This window comes from Onychostruthus taczanowskii, unplaced genomic scaffold (genome assembly GCF_017590055.1).
Source record: "Onychostruthus taczanowskii isolate IOZ18803 unplaced genomic scaffold, ASM1759005v1 scaffold188, whole genome shotgun sequence".
NCBI classification, from domain to species: domain Eukaryota; kingdom Metazoa; phylum Chordata; class Aves; order Passeriformes; family Passeridae; genus Onychostruthus; species Onychostruthus taczanowskii.
Genome location: NW_024499106.1, coordinates 100,064 through 123,299, shown reverse-complemented (window position 1 = coordinate 123,299; position 23,236 = coordinate 100,064). Strand labels below are relative to the sequence as shown.

General features: G+C 49.6%; 1 protein-coding gene across 1 annotated transcript in view; it reads left to right on the top strand.

Annotated features, from left to right (window-relative positions):
• Positions 1-22,755: 22,755 nt before the first annotated feature.
• Positions 22,756-23,236, top strand: part of R3HDM2 (R3H domain containing 2) — a 31,626-nt gene continuing 31,145 nt past the window's right edge. Inside the window, exon 1 of the mRNA XM_041401251.1 lies at positions 22,756-22,949. Within this exon, the coding sequence (XP_041257185.1) occupies positions 22,782-22,949 (168 nt within the window). The 5' untranslated portion in view covers positions 22,756-22,781. The remainder of the gene's footprint in view (positions 22,950-23,236) is intronic.

Below are 23,236 nucleotides of genomic sequence, written 5' to 3'. Positions count from 1 at the left end.
AATGAATTTATAAAGAATTCTCCAAACCTAAGAGAAAGCTCACACAGTGTGCATGTGTATAGAAACCTTGAGATAAAAAAATGCTAACTTAGAAATGGAATAAACCAGACATTGTTGAAAGATAAATAAGAAGAGAGGTTGGAAGGGATTACAGATCCCTGGAAGTGTCCAGGGCCAGTTTGGAGCAGGGATGGTGGAACTGGATGAACTTTAATTCCCTCCCAACCCAAATCACTGCAGGGTTCCCTGGTTAGAGGGGCTCACCTGGATGGGGAGGAGCTGCTGTTTTCTTTTTTGGATGAATTTCCAAGTGTGGAAAATGAATTTGTAGAAAATTCTCAAATTCTTCATACCTAACAGAAAGATCTCATAGTGTGCATCTGTATAGAAACCTTGAGATAAAATGCCATATAATAAAATATTGTTGAAAGAGAAATGAGAGGTTGGAAGGGATTGCAGCTCCTGGAAGTGTCCAGGGCCAGGTTGGAGCAGGGATGGTGGAACTGATGAGTTTTAATTCCCTCCCCACCCAACCCACTGCAGAATTCCCTGCTCAGAGGGGCTCACCTGGATGGGGAGGGGGCTGCTGTGCCGATGGATGAATTCCCGAGGGAGGAGCAGCCCCTGGGGCTCGGGAGCAGTGGAGAACACCCAGAGCCAGCCCCTCCTTCCAGCTGCTGTGACACCGGATCCCCCCTCGGAACCGAGTTCCCCTTTTAGCAGCGCTGCCATTTGTGTTGCTAAATTTAAGGTGGTGGCAGTGCTGCAATTCCAAAAGTTGGTTTTGGGGGGAGGGAAGTGCCTAAATCATCCCTTGGAGGTGCCTAAATCACTGCTCCCAGCCCCAGTGCACCCCTGCTGCCCCAGCCCCTCATTATCTCATTTGATATTAATCAAAACCCAGATCAATTTGAATAAATTGATTGGTTTTTAATTGTTTTCAAGGAGGAGGTGGCTGCCCCAGGGGCACCACAGAGGGATCAGTGTCCAAACTTCCAGAGCAGCTTTGGGAGCTCTTGTCCCTGCTCTGTCACTCAGCAGGTTTGGGTCACTCAGGGAGTTACTCCCAAGTGATTTGGAGCAGGAGGTGCAGCCAGAGGCAGGGAGCACAGCTTGGCACCTCGAAGACTTTTCAAAAAGCTTTTTTTTTTGGCTAAAGAGAAACTGAAGAAATTAATCTTGCCAATACTTAGGGCTGCTGGTGCTTCCCCTGCGTTCCTGTGCCAAGGTGCTTTTCTTGCCTTAAATTCTTCCCAAATATCCATTTCTGGCTGGATCCAAAGGCTCCAGCAGAGGTTGAAACCCGTATTAAAATGTTTTAATGGCTGTTGAGATGATCCTGAGCCTCTCACCACGGCTGCAGGGGCAGAACTCACAGTGGATTCGTTTCCCAAGGGAATAAAAGTGGGAAATGTTGGTGTCTCTGTGTTTGTGGCAGCCCTGGCAGGGAGGGGGATGTTGGCTGGAAACAAAAGTATGGGACAGCTGGATTCAACTCCTCCATTGGTCTGAATATTTTTGTTTTTAAAGGATGGATTTTGGAAGTGCCTGTTGGTGTTTGGTAAAGACTTAGAGAGGTCAGAGACCTCCAGGTGCTTGGAGCAGATCTGTAGAAGGACAGTGGAGCTTGGGAAGGGCTGGAGCAGCAGGGGAAGGGCCTGGAGCAGCCCTGCGGGAGCTGGGGAAGCGCTGGAGCAGCAGGAGAAGGGTCTGGAGAATTTCTGAGGGACATGTAGGGGCTCAACCTGGAGAAAAGGAGGCTCAGGGGGGACCTCCTGCCTCCCCACAACTCCCTGACAGGAGAGTGCAGCCAGGTGAGGGCTGGCTCTGCTCCCAGGGGACAAGGACAGGACAAGGGGAAACGACCTCAGCTTGCACCAGGGGAGGATTGTGGTGGAATGTTTCCATGGAAAGGGTGCTCAGGTATTGGAAGGGGCTGCCCAGGGAGGTTTGGGGTCTCCATCCCTGGAGGAAGAGCTGAGTGTGGCACTCAGGGCTCTGGTGGGGACCTGGACTCGATGGTCTTGGAGGGCTTTTCCACCATCAGGGATTCCAAATTCTGTGGAACAAGTGGCAGACCTGGTGGTGCTTGACAGCCTGACAACTCTTGACCACTCTTTCCATGAACAAATCCCTCCTGATGTCCATCCTGGACCTCCCCTGGCACAGCCTGAGGTCATTTCCTCTCACCCTGGTGTTCCCTGGGAGCAGATCCTGACCCTGCTCTTGCCTCAGGGAGTTGTGAAAAAATAGTGGTGTGGAACCCATCCAGTTACAGAGCATTGGCTGTGGGAAGGGAGAGGAAAAAGAAGGGAAAGGGAAGAAGAATTGGAAGAAAAAAGGGGAAAAAGAAGGGGAAGGGAAAGTGAAGAAAAAGGGAGGGGAAGAAAAAGGAGAAGGAGAAGTAAGGGGGAAGGGGAAGAAAAAGGGGGAAAAAGAAGGGGAAGGGGAAGGAGAAGAAAAGGGGAAGGGAAAAAAGAAGGGGAAGCAAAAAGGGGAAAGAAGGGGAAAAAGAAGGGGAAGAGAAAGGAAAGGGGAGGGGAAGAAGAAAGGGGAAGAAGAAGGGAAGGGAAAGGGGAGAAAAAGGGAAAGGAAAAAAAGAAGGGGAAGGAAAAGGGGAAAAAGGAGGGGAAGGGAAAGGGAAGAAGAAGGGGAAGAAAAAAGGGGAAAAAGAAGGGGAAGGGAAAGTGAAGAAAAAGTGAGGGGAAGAAGAAGAAAAGGGGAAGGGAAAAAAGAAGGGGAAGCAAAAAGGGGAAAGAAGGGGAAAAAGAAGGGGAAAGGAAAGGGAAGGGGAAGAAGTAAGGGGAAAAAGAAGGGGAAGAAAAAAGGGGAAAAAGAAGGGAAGGGGAAGGGAAGGAGGAAGAGGAAGGGGAAGAAAAAGGAGGGGAAGAGAAAGGGAAGAAGAAGGGAGAGGAAGAGGAAAAAGAAGGGAAAGGGAAGAAGGGGAAAAAGAAGAGGAAGGGGAAGAAAAAGGAGGGGAAGAGAAAGGGAAGAAGAAGAGGAGGAAGGGGATCCATCCCTGCCTGGGTGGCAGTCCAGGTGAGGGCTGGGCACAGCCTGGGCATCCCTGGTGCCCCTCAGCACCAGGATTCCCTGGGATTGTGGATCCAGGAGCTCCTGGGAAGGGCAGCTCCGCTGCCAGCCTGGAGCAGGAGCTGTGTGTGTGCTGCAGGCTGAGTCACTGCTGCTCCTTCCTCCCAGAGAATTTCAGAATTTCGGGGATGATGGAGTGTGGGCAGGCCCAGCCCACTCAGCACAGCAGCTCCGTTAAGGTTTTTTTTTTTTAATGAAGTTTTTCAATTTTTTGCTCTTCCTTTGATATTTTTTTTTATCTTTGAGGAATTAATTTCTCCTGAGCTGAATTTAGACACAAAATCCACTTTGTTTGGGAAGGTGTTATCCTAAAAGTGACCTCTCTTAGGGAGGCTTCAGGCAGGAAATTCCATGAGGAAATGGGATTTTTGGGGTGCTTGCTTCCCTCTTTTCAAAGGACCAGGAGCTTTGAGCCCAATCCTGTTGGGGTTTGACCCTGGATGGAGAAAAAGTGAGGAGCATGGGAAAGGAATATCCAAAATGTGGGGATTTTGTGAGTGGCTTGGTTTCTCCAGCCTCAGCCTGCTCTCTTCATTTATAAATATTTTTAAATATTGAAATTTTTAAATATGTCTGTATGGCAGAATTTTGGGGTTTTCTCTCCCCCAGGTTTGCTTCACACAGGGACAGGGGATTTTTATGGCAGCAGTTTTTCTCCTTGACACTGCCTGGGTGGATGTGAACCCCTCACTGAGCTTCCCAGAACGGGGAAAAATCCCAAATTTTCACTGGCACAGGACTGGGAGGGTTCAGATTTGCTGGGCTGGGGAGAGAATCTCCCTTTTACCAGGGAATTTTGGAAAGCCAGGACTCCAAAAATTCCAATTTTGGCTTGGGAGGGACCTTAAAGCTCATCTCATTAGTGGCAGTTTCCCTCTCACAAATCCTTGGAAGATTTGCTGGGCTGGGGAGAGAATCTCCCTTTTACCAGGGAATTTTGGAAAGCCAGGACTCCAAAAATTCCAGTTTTGGCTTGGGAGGGACCTTAAAGCTCATCTCATTAGTGGCAGTTTCCCTCTCACAAGTCCTTGGAAAATCAGGATTTATTTTCATGTTTGTTGGGAAAACCCAAACATATTTATGGAAAACCTCTAATTCTGGAATTATTCTGTTTTTAATAACCTTCACACAATACAATTTTATTTTTCTTTATAAAAACTCTCTCTGTATTTTCTCATTAGTGGCAATTTCCCATCTCAGGGAAATCAGGATTTATTTTGGTGTTTGTTGCAAAAACCCAAAAAAATATTTTTAAATATTGAAATTTTTAAATATGTCTGTATGGCAGAATTTTGGGGTTTTCTCTCCCCCAGGTTTGCTTCACACAGGGACAGGGGATTTTTATGGCAGCAGTTTTTCTCCTTGACACTGCCTGGGTGGATGTGAACCCCTCACTGAGCTTCCCAGAACGGGGAAAAATCCCAAATTTTCACTGGCACAGGACTGGGAGGGTTCAGATTTGCTGGGCTGGGGAGAGAATCTCCCTTTTACCAGGGAATTTTGGAAAGCCAGGACTCCAAAAATTCCAGTTTTGGCTTGGGAGGGACCTTAAAGCTCATCTCATTAGTGGCAGTTTCCCTCTCACAAATCCTTGGAAAATCAGGATTTATTTTGGTGTTTGTTGGGAAAACACAAACATATTTATGGAAAACCTCTAAGTCCAGAATTATTCTGTTTTTAACTACCTTCACACAATGAAATTTTATTTTTCTTTATAAAAACTCTCTCTGTATTTTCTCATTAGTGGCAATTTCCCATCTCAGGGAAATCAGGATTTATTTTGGTGTTTGTTGCAAAAACCCAAAAATATGTATGGAAAACTCTTTAAGTCTAGAGTGATTATGTTTTTAATTACCTGCGTGTGATACAATTTTATTTTTCTTTATAAAAACTCACTCTGTATTTTCTCATTAGTGGCAGTTCCCCCTCTCACAAATCCTTGGAAAACCAGGATTTATTTCAGGGAAAACTCAAAAATACTTACGGAAAGCCTCTAATTATTATGTTTTTAATTACCTGCACACAATACAATTTTCTTTTTCTTTATAAAAACTCATTCTATTTTCTTAGAGCTGTCAGTTTCCCCTCTCACAAGTGCTTGGGAAGGCAGGATCGTTGCTCACGAGGAAGCAGGGAAAAAAAAATCCGTTTTTTCTGGAGCTATTTTTGCAGCTGAGAGAGGAGGGGAGAACTCAGCCATCTGCCAAAGCATTCCTGCAAAACCTGGAAATCCCATTTTTTTTTTTTTTCCTCAGTGGCAAACTGGGATAAAGGGGCTGTACCTTTGGCTGAGGCTAATTAATAATTAATTAATAAGGAACGGGGAGTGTTTGCTACAGGTGGAAGGGGCTGGTAATGATCTTCCTACATCTTTTCTGTGTTCTAATTCCGTGAAAATGCAGATGACACCTCCACTGTTCAGAGCTGGATATTTTAGGGTAGCACAGATTTGGGTTGGTTTGGGGTTTTTTTGGGATGCAGGAAGGGTGACGGAATCCTGAGAGAAGTTTTCTGCTTGTTGCCTGACTGGGAGTGGTGTTTGTGTGATGACATTTGAATGGTTTTGATGGTTATATTCTATATTTATATATATTTTCTGTATGTTTTCATATTTTTATTTTTAGATTTTTTATTATATATAGTAATATAATTTTATTATATATATTTATATTATTTTTATAGTTTTATTTTTATATATTTCTATGTTTTTATTTTATATATATTATTTTTGTATTTTTATATTAATATATTTATCTTCTATATAATATTTCTTTTTCTATTTTTATGTCTATATTTTAATTTATATATTTTTTATATTTATACTATTTCTATATTTTAATTTTAATTTTTATATTTTCTTTTCTATATTTATTTTTTTAAAAATATATTTAATATTTTTCTATCTTTAGCTAGAATTTGGGGTAGAATATTGGAACAGTTGTGGTGTTATGGCTGATGAATGGAGGTGCCTGGGCAGCACCCACCTCCATCCTGCCTCCTGCTGGGCTCCTTTTTGGGAGTCTGACCCAGGACAGCACCCAGCCCAAAATTCTGCTGCTGCCTTAACAATATTGGGTTAAATTCCCAACTAAAAGGGAGTGTGAGCACCTGTTCTGGGGGTTTGGATCCTTGCAGGGGATCCAGAACAGGACCCAGCCTGGAATTCTGCTGCTGCCGTAACAATATTGGGTTAAATTCCCAACTAAAAGGGAGTGTGAGCACCTGTTCTGGGGGTTTGGATCCTTGCAGGGGATCCAGAACAGGACCCAGCCTGGAATTCTGCTGCTGCTTTAACAACAATTGGGTTAAACTGTCAATTAAAAGGGAACATGAATGCTTGTGCTGGGCTGGGGGTGTGGATCCTTGCAGGAGATCGAGGAGAGGACCCAGCCCAAAATTCTGCTGCTGCTTTAACAACAATTGGGTTAAATTCTCAGTTAAAAGGGAACATGAACGCCTGTGCTGGGGGTGTGCAGCTGGCACCCCTCCTTGCTGCCACCCCTCTCCTTCCTTCCCTCCATCCCTCCTGAGCAGTTCCTGCTCTATTTTTAAACCTTGCTGGGCTCTGTATTGCGGCATTTCTCTTGCTGAATTATTTATCAGGGCTCGGAGCTGAATGGAGCCTGCTACGTTTGCCCTGCCCACGTGTCTGGCTTGAGCCATTGACAGATTTGGTTCGTGTCAAACCAAGCCAGGCCCAGCCTGGGGAGGGGTTGGGGGGTCACAGGGCAGGCTGGACCCTCTGGGTCTGGGGGTGTTTGATGCTGGGACAGACAGGGAGGGAGTGCTTGCCACAATCATGGCAAATTGTGGCACTCAGTTTGCCACAGCTTTGAGTGGAAAGGTGTTGTGTTTGCAGGGAATGCCCTAAAGGAGGCAGGAATGATGTATCTGACTCTGTGTTAAGGTTAATTTATTATTTCATAATACTGTCATATATCTTAAATCATTATCATGTATCATATGATATATATTGTATGTCTTATCATATATCTTAAAAAATAATATACTAAAGAATACAGAAAACATAATGAATGCTAAAAAGATAATAATGAAAACTCATGACTCTCTCCAAAGTCTGGACACAGCTTGGCTGGAATTGGCCAAAGAGTCAAAACAACTCACACCAGAATCCAATTAAACAATCATTGGATTAATGATTGGATCCACATGAAACAATCTCCAAACACGTTCCACATGAGCAAAACTCAGGAGAAGCAAATGAGATAAAAACTGTTTTCCTTTTCTCTGAAGCTCCTCATCTTCCCATGATAAAAATCCTGGGCGAAGGGATTTTTTTTTTTTTTTTCCAGAGAATGTGAATGCCACAGGCAGGTTCCTGGCAGCTCCTGACTTTGGGTCACAGCAGGCAGCCTCTCCATGCCCAGCTCCTCCCTGCAGCCCGTGTGCTCCTCCTGTCCTTGGAAGCAGATGCTGTCTGGAGCCTGCTTCCACCTCTGCATCCCAGTCGTTCGTGCTGGGAATGGCAGCTGCTCTGCATCCTCAGCAAGGTCATCCAAAAAGAGCTGGGATCCAGCTCCTTGGGGGTTTTTCCTCTCCCTCATCCCCATGGTGCTGAGGCTGAGATGTGAGGCTGGCCCAGATTTGGGCTTTCCCCCTTTCCAGGGGGACAGGGAATTCTCTGCTCTGGGAGATAAAAACTGTTTTCCTTTTCTCTGAAGCTCCTCATCTTCCCATGATAAAAATCCTGGGCGAAGGGATTTTTTTTTTTTTTTTTTTCCAGAGAATGTGAATGCCACAGGCAGGTTCCTGGCAGCTCCTGACTTTGGGTCACAGCAGGCAGCCTCTCCATGCCCAGCTCCTCCCTGCAGCCCGTGTGCTCCTCCTGTCCTTGGAAGCAGATGCTGTCTGGAGCCTGCTTCCACCTCTGCATCCCAGTCGTTCGTGCTGGGAATGGCAGCTGCTCTGCATCCTCAAGGTCATCCAAACAAGAGCAGAGATCCAGCTCCTTGGGGGTTTTTCCTCTCCCTCATCCCCATGGTGCTGAGGCTGAGATGTGAGGCTGGCCCAGATTTGGGCTTTCCCCCTTTCCAAGGGGACAGGGAATTCCCTGCTCTGGGTGGATGCACGGAATTCCTTTGGCAAAGCTCTTCTCCCTTTCCAAGGGGACAGGGAATTCTCTGCTCTGGGTGGATGTATGAAATTCCCCTGGCAAAGCTCTTCTCCCTTTCCAAGGGGACAGGGAATTCCCTGCTCTGGGTGGATGCACGGAATTCCCTTGGCAAAGCTCTTCTCCCTTTCCAAGGGCACAGGGAATTCTCTGCTCTGGGTGGATGTATGAAATTCCCTTGGCAAAGCTCTTCTCCCTTTCCAAGGGGACATGGAATTCCCTGCTCTCGGTGGATAATGGAATTCCCTTGGCAAAGCTCTTTTCCCTTTCCAAGGGGACAGGGAATTCTATGCTCTGGGTGGGTGCACGGAATTCCCTTGGCAAAGCTCTTCTCCCTTTCCAAGGGGAGAGGGAATTCTCTGCTCTGGGTGGATGCACGGAATTCCCTTGGCAAAGCTCTTCTCCCTTTCCAGACTGTGTCCCTGGGAGATCCCAGTCCTGGCTGCTGCTGGGGACTCCACCAGTGCCACCCCACTGGTTTAGTGTCACAGATCCTGATTTTTCCCTCTTTCAGGGGAATTTTTCCACCTCCTAATTGCCATGTGTCATGGTTTGATGCTGGCACAATGCTAGTGCCCCCATGAAAAGATATTCTCCCCAGTGGCTGCTGTGAGATGTGACCAGAAATAGAGTAAAGGAGGCTCCAGCTTAGGAATAAAGGGGAAAAAAACTTCATTATATGTAAAAAGGAACACACACAGAACTCAGAATGAAAACCTGACCTCTTTCACGGACTGGAACCAAGAGTTCTCTGCTTTTTAACCCCTGTGTTCTCAGAGGTGTGTCCATGTCTTCAGTGGCCACATTAGGTGCTAAAATTAAAATATGAGTACTGATTGGTTTGACCACAACTTCCCAAAAACCTCACTTCCTTATCAACCCAGAACACTGTCTCCTCTCCGTGGGAGCTGGGCTGGCAGAGCCTGGCCTCATCCACACGTGTCTGCCAGGGATGGAGGGAATGTTTTCTTGCTTTTCCCTTTGTTTCCTCCTCGCTGGGAGTGTTGGGCACTGGCAGCTTCTCTGCCAGCCAGGAGCACCAGCACTACCTGGAGCTGCTGCATCTTTCCTGTCCTTGCTTTCCCTGACCCAGTTTCACCGTGTGGCTGCGATTCCAGAGCTGAGGGCTCTCGGTCTGAGAGGCAGGGACTGCACTGTGGGGCTTTGTCCTGGCTGCTGGGGCTGGTTCACCCTTCATCCTCCTCCTCCTCATCCTCCTTCCACCTAGGATTTGCTGTCTGCCATGCAGGAGAGGGATGCAGCTCAGGAAATCCTCTTGCAAACCCTGTGCTCTGTGAGGAGGAAACGCTGCTGGCTCACAGTGATGGGCAGGGATTTTGGGAAGAGCTGGATGAGCCTGCAGGAGGCTGGACCTGTGCTGTCTGGGGCAGCTGCTCATGTCCTGAGGCTTTCACATTCCAAAATCTGCTGATCCACCTGCCCAAGTGCCAGAGATCAGGTCTGCAGGCTCTCATGGAGCTGCTTTCTTCCTCCTTTATCTAGTGGGGCGTCGACAGAAGGGCTGAAGCTGGGGGGTTTTCTTTGAAAAAGGGAGATCTGGAGGAAGGGGAGAGCAGCATTTTGAGTTTTCTCAGGTCTGCAGGCTCTCATGGAGCTGCTTTTCCTCCTCCATCTACAGACAGTGGGGCCTCGACAGAAGGGCTGAAGCTGGGGGGTTTTCTTTGAAAAAGGGAGATCTGGAGGAAGGGGAGAGCAGCATTCTGAATTTTCTCCTTGCACAGCCACTGCAGGGCTCCAGCAGCGTCCTTGGTGATCCTGAGGCTGCCTCTGACCACGGGAGGTTCTTTAGCAAAATAAAGCTGTGGCTTCACTGGGTTTGGGGGAATTTGAAGGGTCTTGCCCCTGGGAATGCTTCCTCTTTCTGTCACTTCTTCACTTGGAAACATCTCCTGGAGCTGCTTCAGAGCTCAGAACTCCAGGTTTCACACTCCAGGGGCCATTTCCAGGGTTGGTTATTCGACCAACCCCAAAGAGATGGATTAAAAAGGGAGAAGAGCTGGTGCTGAGCTGCGGGGCTGATGCCTGGACCCTGCGGGCAGGGCTGCCACAGGGAGTCACTCTGAGCTCACGCTGCTGCTGAGCTCCAGCCCAGCTTCACAGCTCCTGCTGAGCCAGCCCGGGCTGCTGCAGCCGCTGCAGCTCCTGTGCAGCAACACCTGAGCTCAGCTGAGCCTCTCATCCTCCTTAGACCGAGCTCAGCTGAAGCTCCTCCTCTTCAGACTCAGCTCAGGCTGAGGCCCCTCATCCTCCTTCCACTGAGCTCAGCTGGAACCTCACATCCTCCTTAGACTGAGCTCAGCTGGAACCTCACACCCTCCTTAGACTGAGCTCGGCTGAGGACCCTTGTCCTCTTTAGACTGAGCTCAGCCAAGGTCCCATGTGCTCCTTAGACTGAGCTCGGCTGAGGACCCTTGTCCTCTTTAGACTGAGCTCAGCCAAGGTCCCATGTGCTCCTTAGACTGAGCTCGGCTGAGGACCCTTGTCCTCTTTAGACTGAGCTCAGCCAAGGTCCCATGTGCTCCTTAGACTGAGCTCGGCTGAGGACCCTTGTCCTCTTTAGACTGAGCTCAGCCAAGGTCCCATGTGCTCCTTAGACTGAGCTCGGCTGAGGACCCTTGTCCTCTTTAGACTGAGCTCAGCCAAGGCCCCATGTGCTCCGTAGACTGAGCTCAGCTGAGCCTCTCATCCTCCTTAGACTGAGCTCAGAGGAAGCCTCTCATCCTCTTTAGACTGAGCTCAGCCAAGGCCCCATGTGCTCCTTAGACTGAGCTCAGCTGAAGGATCATTGATCCCAGTCCCTGGTCCTGGAATATTCTGAGTTGAAAGAGATCCTGAGGGATCATTGATCCTAGTCTCTGGTCCTGGAATATTCTGAGTTGGAAGGAATCCTGAGGGATCATTGATCCCAGTCTCTGGTCCTGGAATATTCTGAGTTGGAAGGAATCCTGAGGGATCATTGATCCCAACTCCTGGCCCTGGAATATTCTGAGTTGGAAGGGATGCTGAGGAATCATTGATCCCACCCCCTGGTCCTGGAATTTTCTGAGTTGGAAGGAATCCTGAGGGATCATTGATCCCAACTCCTGGCCCTGGAATATTCTGAGTTGGAAGGGATGCTGAGGGATCATTGATCCCAATCCCTGGCCCTGCACACACACCCCAAAATCCCACCCTGGGCATCCCTGGCAGCGCTGTCCAAACTCTCCTGGAGCTCTGGCAGCCTCGGGGCTGTTCCCATTCCCTGGGGAGCCTGGGCAGTGCCCAGCACCTCTGGGGAAGAACCTTTTCCTGATTTCCAGCCATTCCCGGGGTCCTGTCCCTGGTCACAGAGAGCAGAAATCAGAGCTGCTGCTCGTGTGAAGCTGCAGCCTTGAGGAGTCTCCAGCTGAACAAGCAGAGTGCCCTCATCTGCTCCTTGTGGGACTCCTCCAGACCTTTCCCCATTCCTGTGTCCCTCCTTTGAACATTCTCCAGAATCTTTAGACCTTTTTCATGTTTTGGTGCCCAAACTGCCCCTAGGACTGGAGGTGAGCCCAGAGCAGAGTGGGACAATCCCCTCCCTCGCTGTCCAGTGATGAGAGGAGCTGGTGACCCTCCTGGCTCCTCTCCACGTCCCCATCCAGCAGGACCCCCCAGTCCCTTCCCGTGTGCCTCCAGGGCTGGATGCTGCGTCTTTAACGGCGGCTCCGGCTGCGTGGAGGCAGCTCCATTGAAGATTTGCAGGAGAGCAGGAGGGGGGTGTGGATGTGGCTATTGGCAGAGCTGTGCTGACATCCCTGGGAACAGCTGGGATCTGCTGAGCCGCTTGTCAGAGCCCCGAGCAGCCGCAAAAATCGCCTGGGTTGTTTTTTTTTTTTTTTTTTTTGGTTTTTATTTGGGAGAGCTGGCGGGGGCTTCCCGGGAGCGAGATTATCCTGGCAGAATTCCTCTTGAACTGCTCGTGGCCATGGAGTCTCCACTGAAATCAGGAAACAGCTGACGTGCTCACAGTGCAGAACCACCACGGTGAGTTTATTTTTAGAATGAGGTTTTAATTATTTGAGGAAAAGAAAGATTGGTCAGACTTTTTATCTCCCCCCCCGTCCCCGGCGAAAAATGCAGCGTAAAATGTGGGTGAATATTTCAGGGATGGGGACCTGGCAGTGTCCCTCTCCCCTTGGTAAGAGCCAGGATTCCTGCTGCTGGATGGGGGTTCATTTAAAATGGAGCTGGACTAAATAAATATGTGGCTCTGGGGTGCCAGTGAGGATTTGGGAGGGCGAGATGAGATCTCCTCTTCCTCCTTTTGTGCTGCCTACGGAGAGAGGGAATCCCCGGTCGGCATCCTGTGCTCTGCCATGTCATTAAGGAGTTCCCCTGACAGCATCATGGAATCTCCTTGTGCTCTGGCTGCAGCTTGCTCCCGGGTAGTTCCCCTTGTTTTTCAGGGTCAGAACCTTCCCAGCTCTCTTTTGCTGGGTAATATTTTAGTGGATTTATCTGTTTGGAGCTGGCTAGTTGATGGGGAATGTTGGCTACTGGCTTGGCGTCGTGCCATGTGACGTTTTTGGGGTGGCTTATGCAATTTGGTGTTCTGTGGGATGGTGCTTGTGTTCACTGATACATTAACCTCATTTTTAAATTAATTTAAACCCCTCACTGAGTTGGGCTTAGTGGAATAAGGAGCTTGCATTGACTTTTGCCCCTCCTCACACATCGTCCAGTTTTGCCTAACGCCCAAGAAGTTATGCTCTCTTCACCTCAGATTTAGTTCTGGGAACAGTATTTTTTTGGGATTGAGGTGTGGTTATTGTACTCTGGGATCTCAGGATCTTCACATTCAATCCCAACTTCTGCTGGCAGCCACCAAAAAAAGTTGAGTTTTTTTTCTCTGAATCATTATTTCCCCATTTTTTTTTCTGTGTTCAAATAATTTCTGGGCTCCACCTGGAGAGCAGCCAGTGTCTGCCATGGGATGAGTGGCTCTGTGTCCTCTGCCAGCGTGGGCAAAAGCAGGAGGAGGGATCCAGATAACCTTTCTGCCTTGTGCCTTCCTCCTCTGGGGGTTTTCTGGGAGCTGGGATGCTTTGGGGCTGCTAAACAAACTTTGGGAATGCACTTTGCCAGCTGGGGAAGGGAATTCCTTGTTCCCTCATCCAGACTTTTATTGAATGCTGCTGCTCCTGCCTGGCACAGGCTGAGCACAGGAGCAGGTGCCAGCAGGAGAAGAGTTTTCCTTGTTTTCCTGATTGCTTTTCCTTATTTTCCTGTTTGGTTTTCCATGTTTTCCTGGTTGGTTTTTCTTGTTTTCCTGCTTGGTTTTCCATATTTTCCTGGTTGGTTTTCCTGCTTGGTTTCCCATGTTTTCCTGCTTGGTTTCTCATGTTTTCCTGCTTGGTTTCCCATGTTTTCCTGCTTGGTACCTCTGTTGCAGGTGTAAGGAATTCTGCTCAAGGTTCTCTAAAAAAAAAAAAAAATCAGCAGCTGTCCCAGGGATTTCTGCTGATCCATGGAAGGGTTAACAGAATTCCCTGCTCAGTGCTGTCCTATTGCATCCTGACACTGTGGAAAGTAGGTGGATAATTCCTTGCTTTTCAGGAAACCCCTGTGGTGGACAGCCCTCATTAATTGTTGCTGGGAAACTGCTTTGACGTCAGCGGAGCAGTTCCCTGCTCTCGGGATGAATTCAGGAATAGCTCGTGATGAGGAAGTGGGAAGTGCTGTCAAATGGAGCAGGGAGCTCTGACAGGGAATTCTCAGCCTGCATTTCTTTCCTCCCTGCCAGAGTTCTGTCCAGGAAGCCTCAGGAACTGTCCACAAACCTTTGGTGCTGCATTGGGAGCAGCAATTCCTTCTCGGGGAGCCCTTGGTTCTCCAGGGCTGTGGTGCTGATCATCCTTCACTTTCTGACTCTTTTAGGGTTGGGGTTTTTTTGATGTTGAGTTTGGTTTTTTAACTCCCCCCGATTTTGGAAAGGAGAGGTGAAAAGGTTATTGCTCAGCCTAAAGCAGCTCCCAAAAATGAAAGGAGAAGGGAGCAGCAGGATCCCTTCCCATTTCCTTTCCTGTTTCCTCCTCTTTCCTTCCTGTTTCCTCTTGTTTCCTTTCCTGTTTCCTCCCTGTTTCCTTTCCAGTTTCCTCCTGTTTATTTTCCTGTTTATTTTCCTGTTTCCTCAGTTTCCTCCTGTTTATTTTCCTGTTTTCTTTCCTATTTCCTTTCCTATTTACTTTCCTGTTTCCTTTCCTGTTTATTTTCCTGTTTCCTCCTGTTTCCTTTCCCATTTCCTTTCCTGTTTCCTCCCTGTTTCCTTTCCCATTTCCTTTCCTGTTTCCTTTCCCATTTCCTTTCCTGTTTCCTCCCTGTTTCCTTTCCCATTTCCTTTCCTGTTTCCTCCCTGTTTCCTTTCCCATTTCCTTTCCTGTTTCCTCCCTGTTTCTTTTCCATTTCATTTCCTGTTTCCTTTCCTGTTTCCTTTCCCATTTCCTTTCCCATTTCCTCCCTGTTTCCTGTTTCCTTTTCAATTTCCTTTCCTGTTTCCTCCCTTTTCCTCCCTCTTTCCTTTCTTTTGAACACCAAACCCATAATGTCCCTTTTCCTACAAGAGGGGAGAGCAGGACTGAGAGTGGCCCTTGCTGCTGGGAGCTCCAGGCTTGGATAACTTGAAATTAAAACTGTTTAATCCCACTTTTCTTAGGGAAATGTTCCTTAGGCCTGCTTAACTCCTCTGCAGTTGGTTCCTTTCTCCCAGTGTTAACCTGTAAGGTGTGACACAGGATAATTGCAGCAGGAATTCTCTGTGTTTCCTTTCCCACACGTGGAAATTAAATTTAAGCAAAGTTTTCCCATCCAGGTCAGAGTATTTATGAGATTTTTGTACTCAGGAGTTCTGGAGGGCTGCAGAGAACAGCTGGGGCTGGGGCTCAGGTGTGGGACATGAGAGGGCTTGAAAGGGGAAGAAGGTGAAAGAAAGGATCTGAAAATGGAATCATGGAATGGTTTGGGTGGGAAGGGACCTTAAAACTCATCTCATTCCACCCCCTTGCTGTGGAGGGAAACCTCCCAAAAAACCAGGCTGCTCCACCCTGGCCTTGGACACTTCCAGGGATCAGGGGCAGCTCCAGCTTCTCTGGGCTGTGCCAGGGTCTCCCCACCCTCACAGGGAGGAATTTCTTCCTAAAAGAAATATCAGTCTTTATAAAACTTTTATCCACCTCTGTGTGATTCCTGGGTATCACATGGAAATTATTTTGGCAGTCCCAGTCACACTCCTGGAATAGAGTGAGAACAAGTTGACACCTCTCCTGAGGTGGAGGGAGGGAGGTGACAAAATATCAGAGTATTTTATTCCCCCTGAAGTGAATTTGTGTTGTGCTTTGAGATGTTTTCCACAAGGAAACCTCCTGATTCTCCACAATTCCCTTCGACTCACCTGCATTTCCTGTCTCCTTGTCCATAAAAAGTTTTTTCACCTGGAGTCAAACCCTTCCATCTGCATCATAATTTCAGGATTTGATGTCATGTGGGGGTGGAGATGAGGATTTAAAGCAGTGACTAAGCACGGGGAGTGCAGGCAGAGACCTCCTGTGGGGAATCTTGCTGGGATTTTAGGAGCTGTCAGGGAGGGAGCAATTCCATCCCTCTGCAGCTGATAACGAGGAGAGAATTCAGGAGAGGTGCCCTTGAAGTTGATGAGTTTTGGGGTTTTTGGGGTGCTTGTCCTGGTGGGAGCTGTTTCCTGACTGGGAGCAGGAGGGAGGGGAGTGAGCTCCAAATTCTTTTTACCTGTCAGAATTCCAGCTGAGCCTGCAGTGGTTTTTGTTGTGGTGGTTGTTTGTGAGGGTCTCAGGACCAGGGAAGAGGTGAATCTGACTCCATATTTCTTAGAAGGCTGATATATATTATAATATAATATTACATTACATTACATTATATTGTATATATAATATTATTTATATTATATTAAATTGTATGAAATTCATTCTAGGAATTATATTACATTATATGATATTAAATGATATTAAATGATATATTAATTATATTACTTTATGACATTATATTATATTCTATAAATCATATCATATAATATAAAATTATATACTAAAACTGTACTCAACTCCACAGAGAAAGGATCCATCAGAAAGCTAGAAAAAAATGAATAACAAAAACCTGTGACAGACCAGAGAGTCCAACACAGCTGGACTGGGGTTGGTCATCAAGTCAAAACAATTCACACAGAACCAAAGATGCACCTGCCACATTCCAAAGCAGCACACCACGAGGAGAAGTGTTCAGATAATACAGTTTACATTTCTTTTCTGAGGTTTCTCAGGAGAAAAATCCTGGTGAAGGGATTTTTCATAAAATATCATGGTGAAACCTGTCCCGGGCTGCTGCTGCAGTGCTGTTTTCCCTGAGTGGAGGAGCCTTTTCAGGACCTTTTATCACATCAACACTGTAGCCATGATATTGTCTGAAAAATCCTTTTGCCAGGATTTTTCTCCTGAGAAACTAAGGAGCCTCAGGAGAGAAATGTAAACGATAATTATCTGCTGCTGTGGAATGCAACAGGTGCATCTGTGATTGGTTGTTTCTAATTAATGGCCAGGCACAATCAGCTGGCTCGGACTCTGAGAGTCGCAAGCTTTTGTTACCATTCCTCTCCTGTCCTTTCTAGCCTTCTGATGAACCTTTTCTATATTTAGTATAGTTTTAATATAGCATTTTAATATAATATATATCATATTAAATCAACCTTCTGAAACATGGAGTCAAAATTCTCGTCTCTTCCCTCCCAACCTCTTGTTGCACCAAGATGGCCACGATTGTCCCAGCCCAGGAGGAGCCCCTGGGACGATCCCAGGGCTCGGCAGAGCCCGAGGGGCTTCGCGCTCGGAACCAGAGCCCCCTGCCCAGCCCACCGCCCCCATTTCCCCGTGCGGAGCCGCGCTGGGGAGGGGGGACCTGAGTCACCCCCGCCCTGTTGCTCCTGGCAACAGAGCCCCGTTGCCATGGAGCTCGGCTTCCCATTGGCTGCCGGGCAGCCAATCAGCGAATTGCTGGACGGAGCATCACTGGTACCCAGCGGGAGGTGGGTGGTGGGTGCTGCTGCCCCCAAATAGGGCAGGGGGGGAACGATGGGGAAATTTTGGGATGGTTTGGGGTTGAGCACATCCAGAGTGGGCAGCGAGGCTGGAGAGGGGCTGAGAATATAAACCCTGTGAGGGGCTGGGAACACAAACCCTGTGAGGGGCTGGGAACTCAAACCTGTGAGGGGCTGGGAACTCAAACCACTGAGGGGCTGGGAACTCAAACCACTCAGGGGCTGGGAACTCAAACCACTGAGGGGCTGGGAACTCAAACCACTCAGGGGCTGGGAACTCAAACCACTCAGGGGCTGGGAACTCAAACCACTCAGGGGCTGGGAACTCAAACCACTCAGGGGCTGGGAACTCAAACCACTCAGGGGCTGGGAACTCAAACCACTCAGGGGCTGGGAACTCAAACCACTCAGGGGCTGGGAACTCAAACCACTCAGGGGCTGGGAACTCAAACCACTCAGGGGCTGGGAACTCAAACCACTCAGGGGCTGGGAACTCAAACCACTCAGGGGCTGGGAACTCAAACCACTCAGGGGCTGGGAACTCAAACCACTCAGGGGCTGGGAACTCAAACCACTCAGGGGCTGGGAACTCAAACCACTCAGGGGCTGGGAACTCAAACCACTCAGGGGCTGGGAACTCAAACCACTCAGGGGCTGGGAACTCAAACCACTCAGGGGCTGGGAACTCAAACCACTCAGGGGCTGGGAACTCAAACCACTCAGGGGCTGGGAACTCAAACCACTCAGGGGCTGGGAACTCAAACCACTCAGGGGCTGGGAACTCAAACCACTCAGGGGCTGGGAACTCAAACCACTCAGGGGCTGGGAACTCAAACCACTCAGGGGCTGGGAACTCAAACCACTCAGGGGCTGGGAACTCAAACCACTCAGGGGCTGGGAACTCAAACCACTCAGGGGCTGGGAACTCAAACCACTCAGGGGCTGGGAACTCAAACCACTCAGGGGCTGGGAACTCAAACCACTCAGGGGCTGGGAACTCAAACCACTCAGGGGCTGGGAACTCAAACCACTCAGGGGCTGGGAACTCAAACCACTCAGGGGCTGGGAACTCAAACCACTCAGGGGCTGGGAACTCAAACCACTCAGGGGCTGGGAACTCAAACCACTCAGGGGCTGGGAACTCAAACCACTCAGGGGCTGGGAACTCAAACCACTCAGGGGCTGGGAACTCAAACCACTCAGGGGCTGGGAACTCAAACCACTCAGGGGCTGGGAACTCAAACCACTCAGGGGCTGGGAACTCAAACCACTCAGGGGCTGGGAACTCAAACCACTCAGGGGCTGGGAACTCAAACCACTCAGGGGCTGGGAACTCAAACCACTCAGGGGCTGGGAACTCAAACCACTCAGGGGCTGGGAACTCAAACCACTCAGGGGCTGGGAACTCAAACCACTCAGGGGCTGGGAACTCAAACCACTCAGGGGCTGGGAACTCAAACCACTCAGGGGCTGGGAACTCAAACCACTCAGGGGCTGGGAACTCAAACCACTCAGGGGCTGGGAACTCAAACCACTCAGGGGCTGGGAACTCAAACCACTCAGGGGCTGGGAACTCAAACCACTCAGGGGCTGGGAACTCAAACCACTCAGGGGCTGGGAACTCAAACCACTCAGGGGCTGGGAACTCAAACCACTCAGGGGCTGGGAACTCAAACCACTGAGGGGCTGGGAGCTCAAACCTGTGAGGAACCACTGAGGGAGCTGGGGGTGTTCAGCCTGGAGGAAAGGAGATCCAGCTCCTCTCTGGAAGGGCAGGTGTCCATCCTCAGGGCGGTGTGTGTCGGTGCTTGGGAGGAATCCCACGTGTTCCTGCTCTGGTCCTGGAGCTGGGAATGCTCAGCACGGAGGTGCCGGTGCTGAGTGATGACTCCTTCCAGCATCCCTGCTCCAGGAAAACCTGGCCTCCTGGTGTGGCCAGCAGGAGCAGGGAGGTCATCCTTCCCCTGTTCTCGGCACAGGTGAGGGCACACCTGGAGTGCTGTGTCCAGGTCTGGGCTCCTCAGTTTGGGAAGGACCTTGAGACCCTTGAGCTCATCCAGAGTGGGCAGTGAGGCTGGAGAGGGGCTGGGAATACAAACCTTGTGAGGAATGGCTGAGGGATCTGGGGTTGTTCAGCCTGGAGAAAAGGAGACTCAGAGGCAGCCTAAGCTCCTGTCTGGAAGGGCAGGTGTCCTCAGGGTGGTGTGTCAGTGCTTGGGAGGAATCCCTGAAACCTGAGAGGGAGAGCCTGAGGCACCTCAGACCCCTGCATCTCCCCCTCAGACTCCTCCATCTCCCCCTCAGACCCCTCCATCCCCCCCTCAGACCCCTCCATCTCCCCTCAGACCCCTCCATCCTCACCTCAGACCCCTCCATCTCCCTTCAGACCCCTCCATCCCCCTCAGACCCCTCCATCCCACTGCAGCACCCGAGCTGTGTGTGGGCAGCTGCAGCCATATGTCTCCTTTGCACCCTCTTTTAGCTCAGGAGCAGGTCTGTTCCCTGAGAAACAAGGCCAGGAAAAGAGTTTATTTAGCAGGAGCTTCCTGCCTTTTCCAGATCTGCTGCCAGATCCATCTGAACTGGAAATGCAGAACTTTCTTGCTTTTATTCCCAGCCCAACCAGGAGCTGCTGTTCCATTCCTGGGGCTCACAGCTGCAAACTGCAGGTGGCAAGAAGGGAGCAGAGGTGGAATTCCATCTTCCTTTCTGGAGTGAGGAGGAGGATTTTAAAGTGTCCTGACTCCTCGGCCAGCACTCCCAGTTTGCCACTGGCCCAGTTGCTTTGCCAATCCCCATCCCCAAACCAAAACACCTCCCCCACCTCCTCCCTTCCACCTTTGCTCCATCTTCTTTCCTGACACAGATTTTTTTCTGCTGCATCTGTGTCATTTTTCCCTCTCTCCTGAGGCCCAGCTCAGTCCCACCCACCCTTCCTGAGCGCTCTGAACTTGCAGCCTCTCCACAAACCGCGTCTGTCACCGTCACTCGTGTCTGCCACCCCCTCTGCTCGTCCCACGGCTGCCCCGGGGAGCTGGGGCTGATTCATTCATCCTGCAAGGAATCCTCCTCTGGAAAACAGCAGTGCCCAGACCTTCCCCGAGTTCTGCATGCAGGGAAATGTCCTGGAGGCTGCCTGGCGGGGATGGAAGCTGGAACAGGAGGGGGCAGCTGATAAATGTCACTTCTGTGGCTCTGAGTTGTCTTTTCTGGGAAATCTGATCATATTCCCTGTGTGATGCTGAAATTACGTTGCAGCGCGACAGGAAAAGATCCTGTTATCCTTCTTAAATTTGGCTGAAGTGTTTGGCTTGGGGGGAGAAGCTTGTTAGAGGGTGGGTGGTGCAAAGGGAATGAGCTGTACAAAACCTGCTCCTTTCTTTGAGTGGCATGTGTGCAGTTCCGGTGCTGCCTCCTCCCTTCCCTTCCCCAAATCTGCTCCAGATCCTCTTGAAATGTTTAAACCCCCGGCCTGGCCACGAGCCTGGAGCAGTTTCCTCCAGTGTGAAGTGTTATGGGGTGGGAGGAGGCAGAGTTTACCACCTTCACCCCCTGCACAATCCTCCCACAAATGAGACGCACCAGGCAAAGCGTTCCCTTTTCCCTTCCTGACCTAATTCCTGTCGGAGCAGCGTGGGATTCCCTCGTGGGGGGCTCCTCACCCTGAGCAGCACTGCTGGATCTCAGCCTGCTGGGGTGAGGACAGGCCCCTGCAGCTGGAAAATGGATGCTTTCTTTCCCTGCACCTTTTTCCCATGATTTTCTGGGATATTTCCCACCCACTCGAGGAGCTTTTCCTCTTTGCCCCATGTGTGGCTCTGGACTGGCAGCAGCCTCACTCAGGTGAGTGAAAGCCTTTTTGAGCCTCCAAAATCCAGGAATGCAGGAAGCTGAGGTGGCCAAGCTGCCTCCTTGTGTCAGTCCTGTCCCATTGTCCCATTGGATCTGGCATTTTCCCTCCTGCCCCCCATGTCTTATCAAATTCATAAAAATTCCATGTAAGAATCCATGGAATGGAGGCAGTTCCTGCATTCTGTGCCTGGAACCAATTCCAGTAACTGCATAAATGTCAAATGCACATTTTGTGTTCAGCAGCTCCACAAATTAAAGAGGAATACTCCAGGAATATCAGCTGTTCTGTGCAGAGTCAGGAGCTGATAAATCTCTGTGAGTTCTGACTCTGTTTCAGCCACATTCTGCCAGAGGAATTGAAAATGAGTTGTTCAACAGATGTTCTCTGCTACGAGGGGTTTTGTTTGAGCCTCTCTCTGATTTAGGTCCTCCTTTTTGGAAATTTGCCTCTCCAAAGGTGTTTCCTGGTGCCACATCCCCCCACAGCCATGTGGAGCTGGTTTAGCTTGCTCAGACTCTGAGACCTGCTCTGGAATCATAAAATCATGGGATGATTTGGGTTGGGAGGGACCTTAAAGCTCATCCCAGTGCACCCCTGCCATGGGCAGGGACACCTCCCACTGTCCCAGGCTGCTCCCAGCCCTGTCCAGCCTGGCCTTGGGCACTTCCAGGGATCCAGGGGCAGCCCCAGCTTCTCTGGGAAATCCATTCCAGGGCCTCACCACCCTCACAAGGAGGAATTTCTTCCCAATATCTCCCCTAACCCTGCCCTCTGGTATCGGGAAGCCATTCCCTGTGTCCTGGCACTCCAGTTCCTGATGAGCTCTAAGGGCAGGGCTGATGTTTTGATTCCAGATTATCAATTTGAAATTAACACTTAATTTGATGAGGTTGAGGCTCTCACCACACCAAAACACAGGTGCTGCCCTGTCCAGGCTCCTCTCTAATCCAGGAACTCCATGGGCTTCCTGCTTCTTGCTAATCAAAGGGAAGCAATTAAATGCAACTTTATCAAGAATTTCTGTCTTAATGTGTAATTTGAGTCCCACTTGTCCTGAAGTGCCTGACCAGAAGGAGATATATGGTTTACCTTATCTCACTGAATCTGTTTGGAGTACAGGGCTGAAGATTTGACTGATTATAAAAAGAACTGGGCTGGGATTTGGGGAAAATGCAGATTTTTGGTGGTGGTTTGCCCCTGGGGCAGAGCAAAGAAAACACCCGTGGGTGTTTTGCCTCTGGTTGGTGGAATTTATTTCACTTGTGTGATGTTTGCTGGTTTAGAGCTGCCCTCAGTCTCTCTGTGTCCATCACTCACCTGCCTCAGGACCTCTGTTCTACCTCAGGGACTTTGTCCAACCCTGGTGCCTCCAAAATCCTGGTGGGAACCACGGAGCTCCTGTCAGGCACCCTCGAGCTGGGGCTGCACCCAGGGTGGGCAGGCTTGATCCCAGGGCTTGGTTTGGGATCTGTGGGCACAAGGTGGGCTCCAAGGGAATTCCAACCTGTGTGTGGCAGAGTTTGTGTGCAGAGAGAAGCTCTGTGCAGCCCCTGAGCTGTCCCTTGTCCTGCAGGTGCCCGTCGCTGCGTCGGAGGGCTCTGAAGATGTCCAACAGCAACACGGCACAGGAGTCCCTGGAAATTATGAAGGAATCAGAAAAAAAGGTGGTTGAGGAATCTGTGAACAAAACCAAATATGTATCCAGGTCACCAAGCAAGGAGGAGGTGGAGAAGGACGGCGGGGAGGAGGTCAGCGTGCGCCAGGAGTCCCAGGTGAGTGTGGGCAGGGAGAGCTGGGCCTCACCTGCTGCTTCCCATCCCTCCCCAAAGCATCCAGAGCCTGTGTCCCCTTCCCCACAGGGACACCACGCTGTGCAGCCTGCTCCCTTCCTCTTCAGCTGAATCTCTCCTGGCCAGAGTGGTTGAAATACTCCCTGAGCCTGGGAGGGGAATAACTGAAATATTCCCTGGGGGACACTCGTGCTCTGTGCCCAGGTTCTGGTGCCAGGGCTGTCACCTCCCTCTTGCTGCTTTCTTTGATCTGAGGATGAGTTAATGAC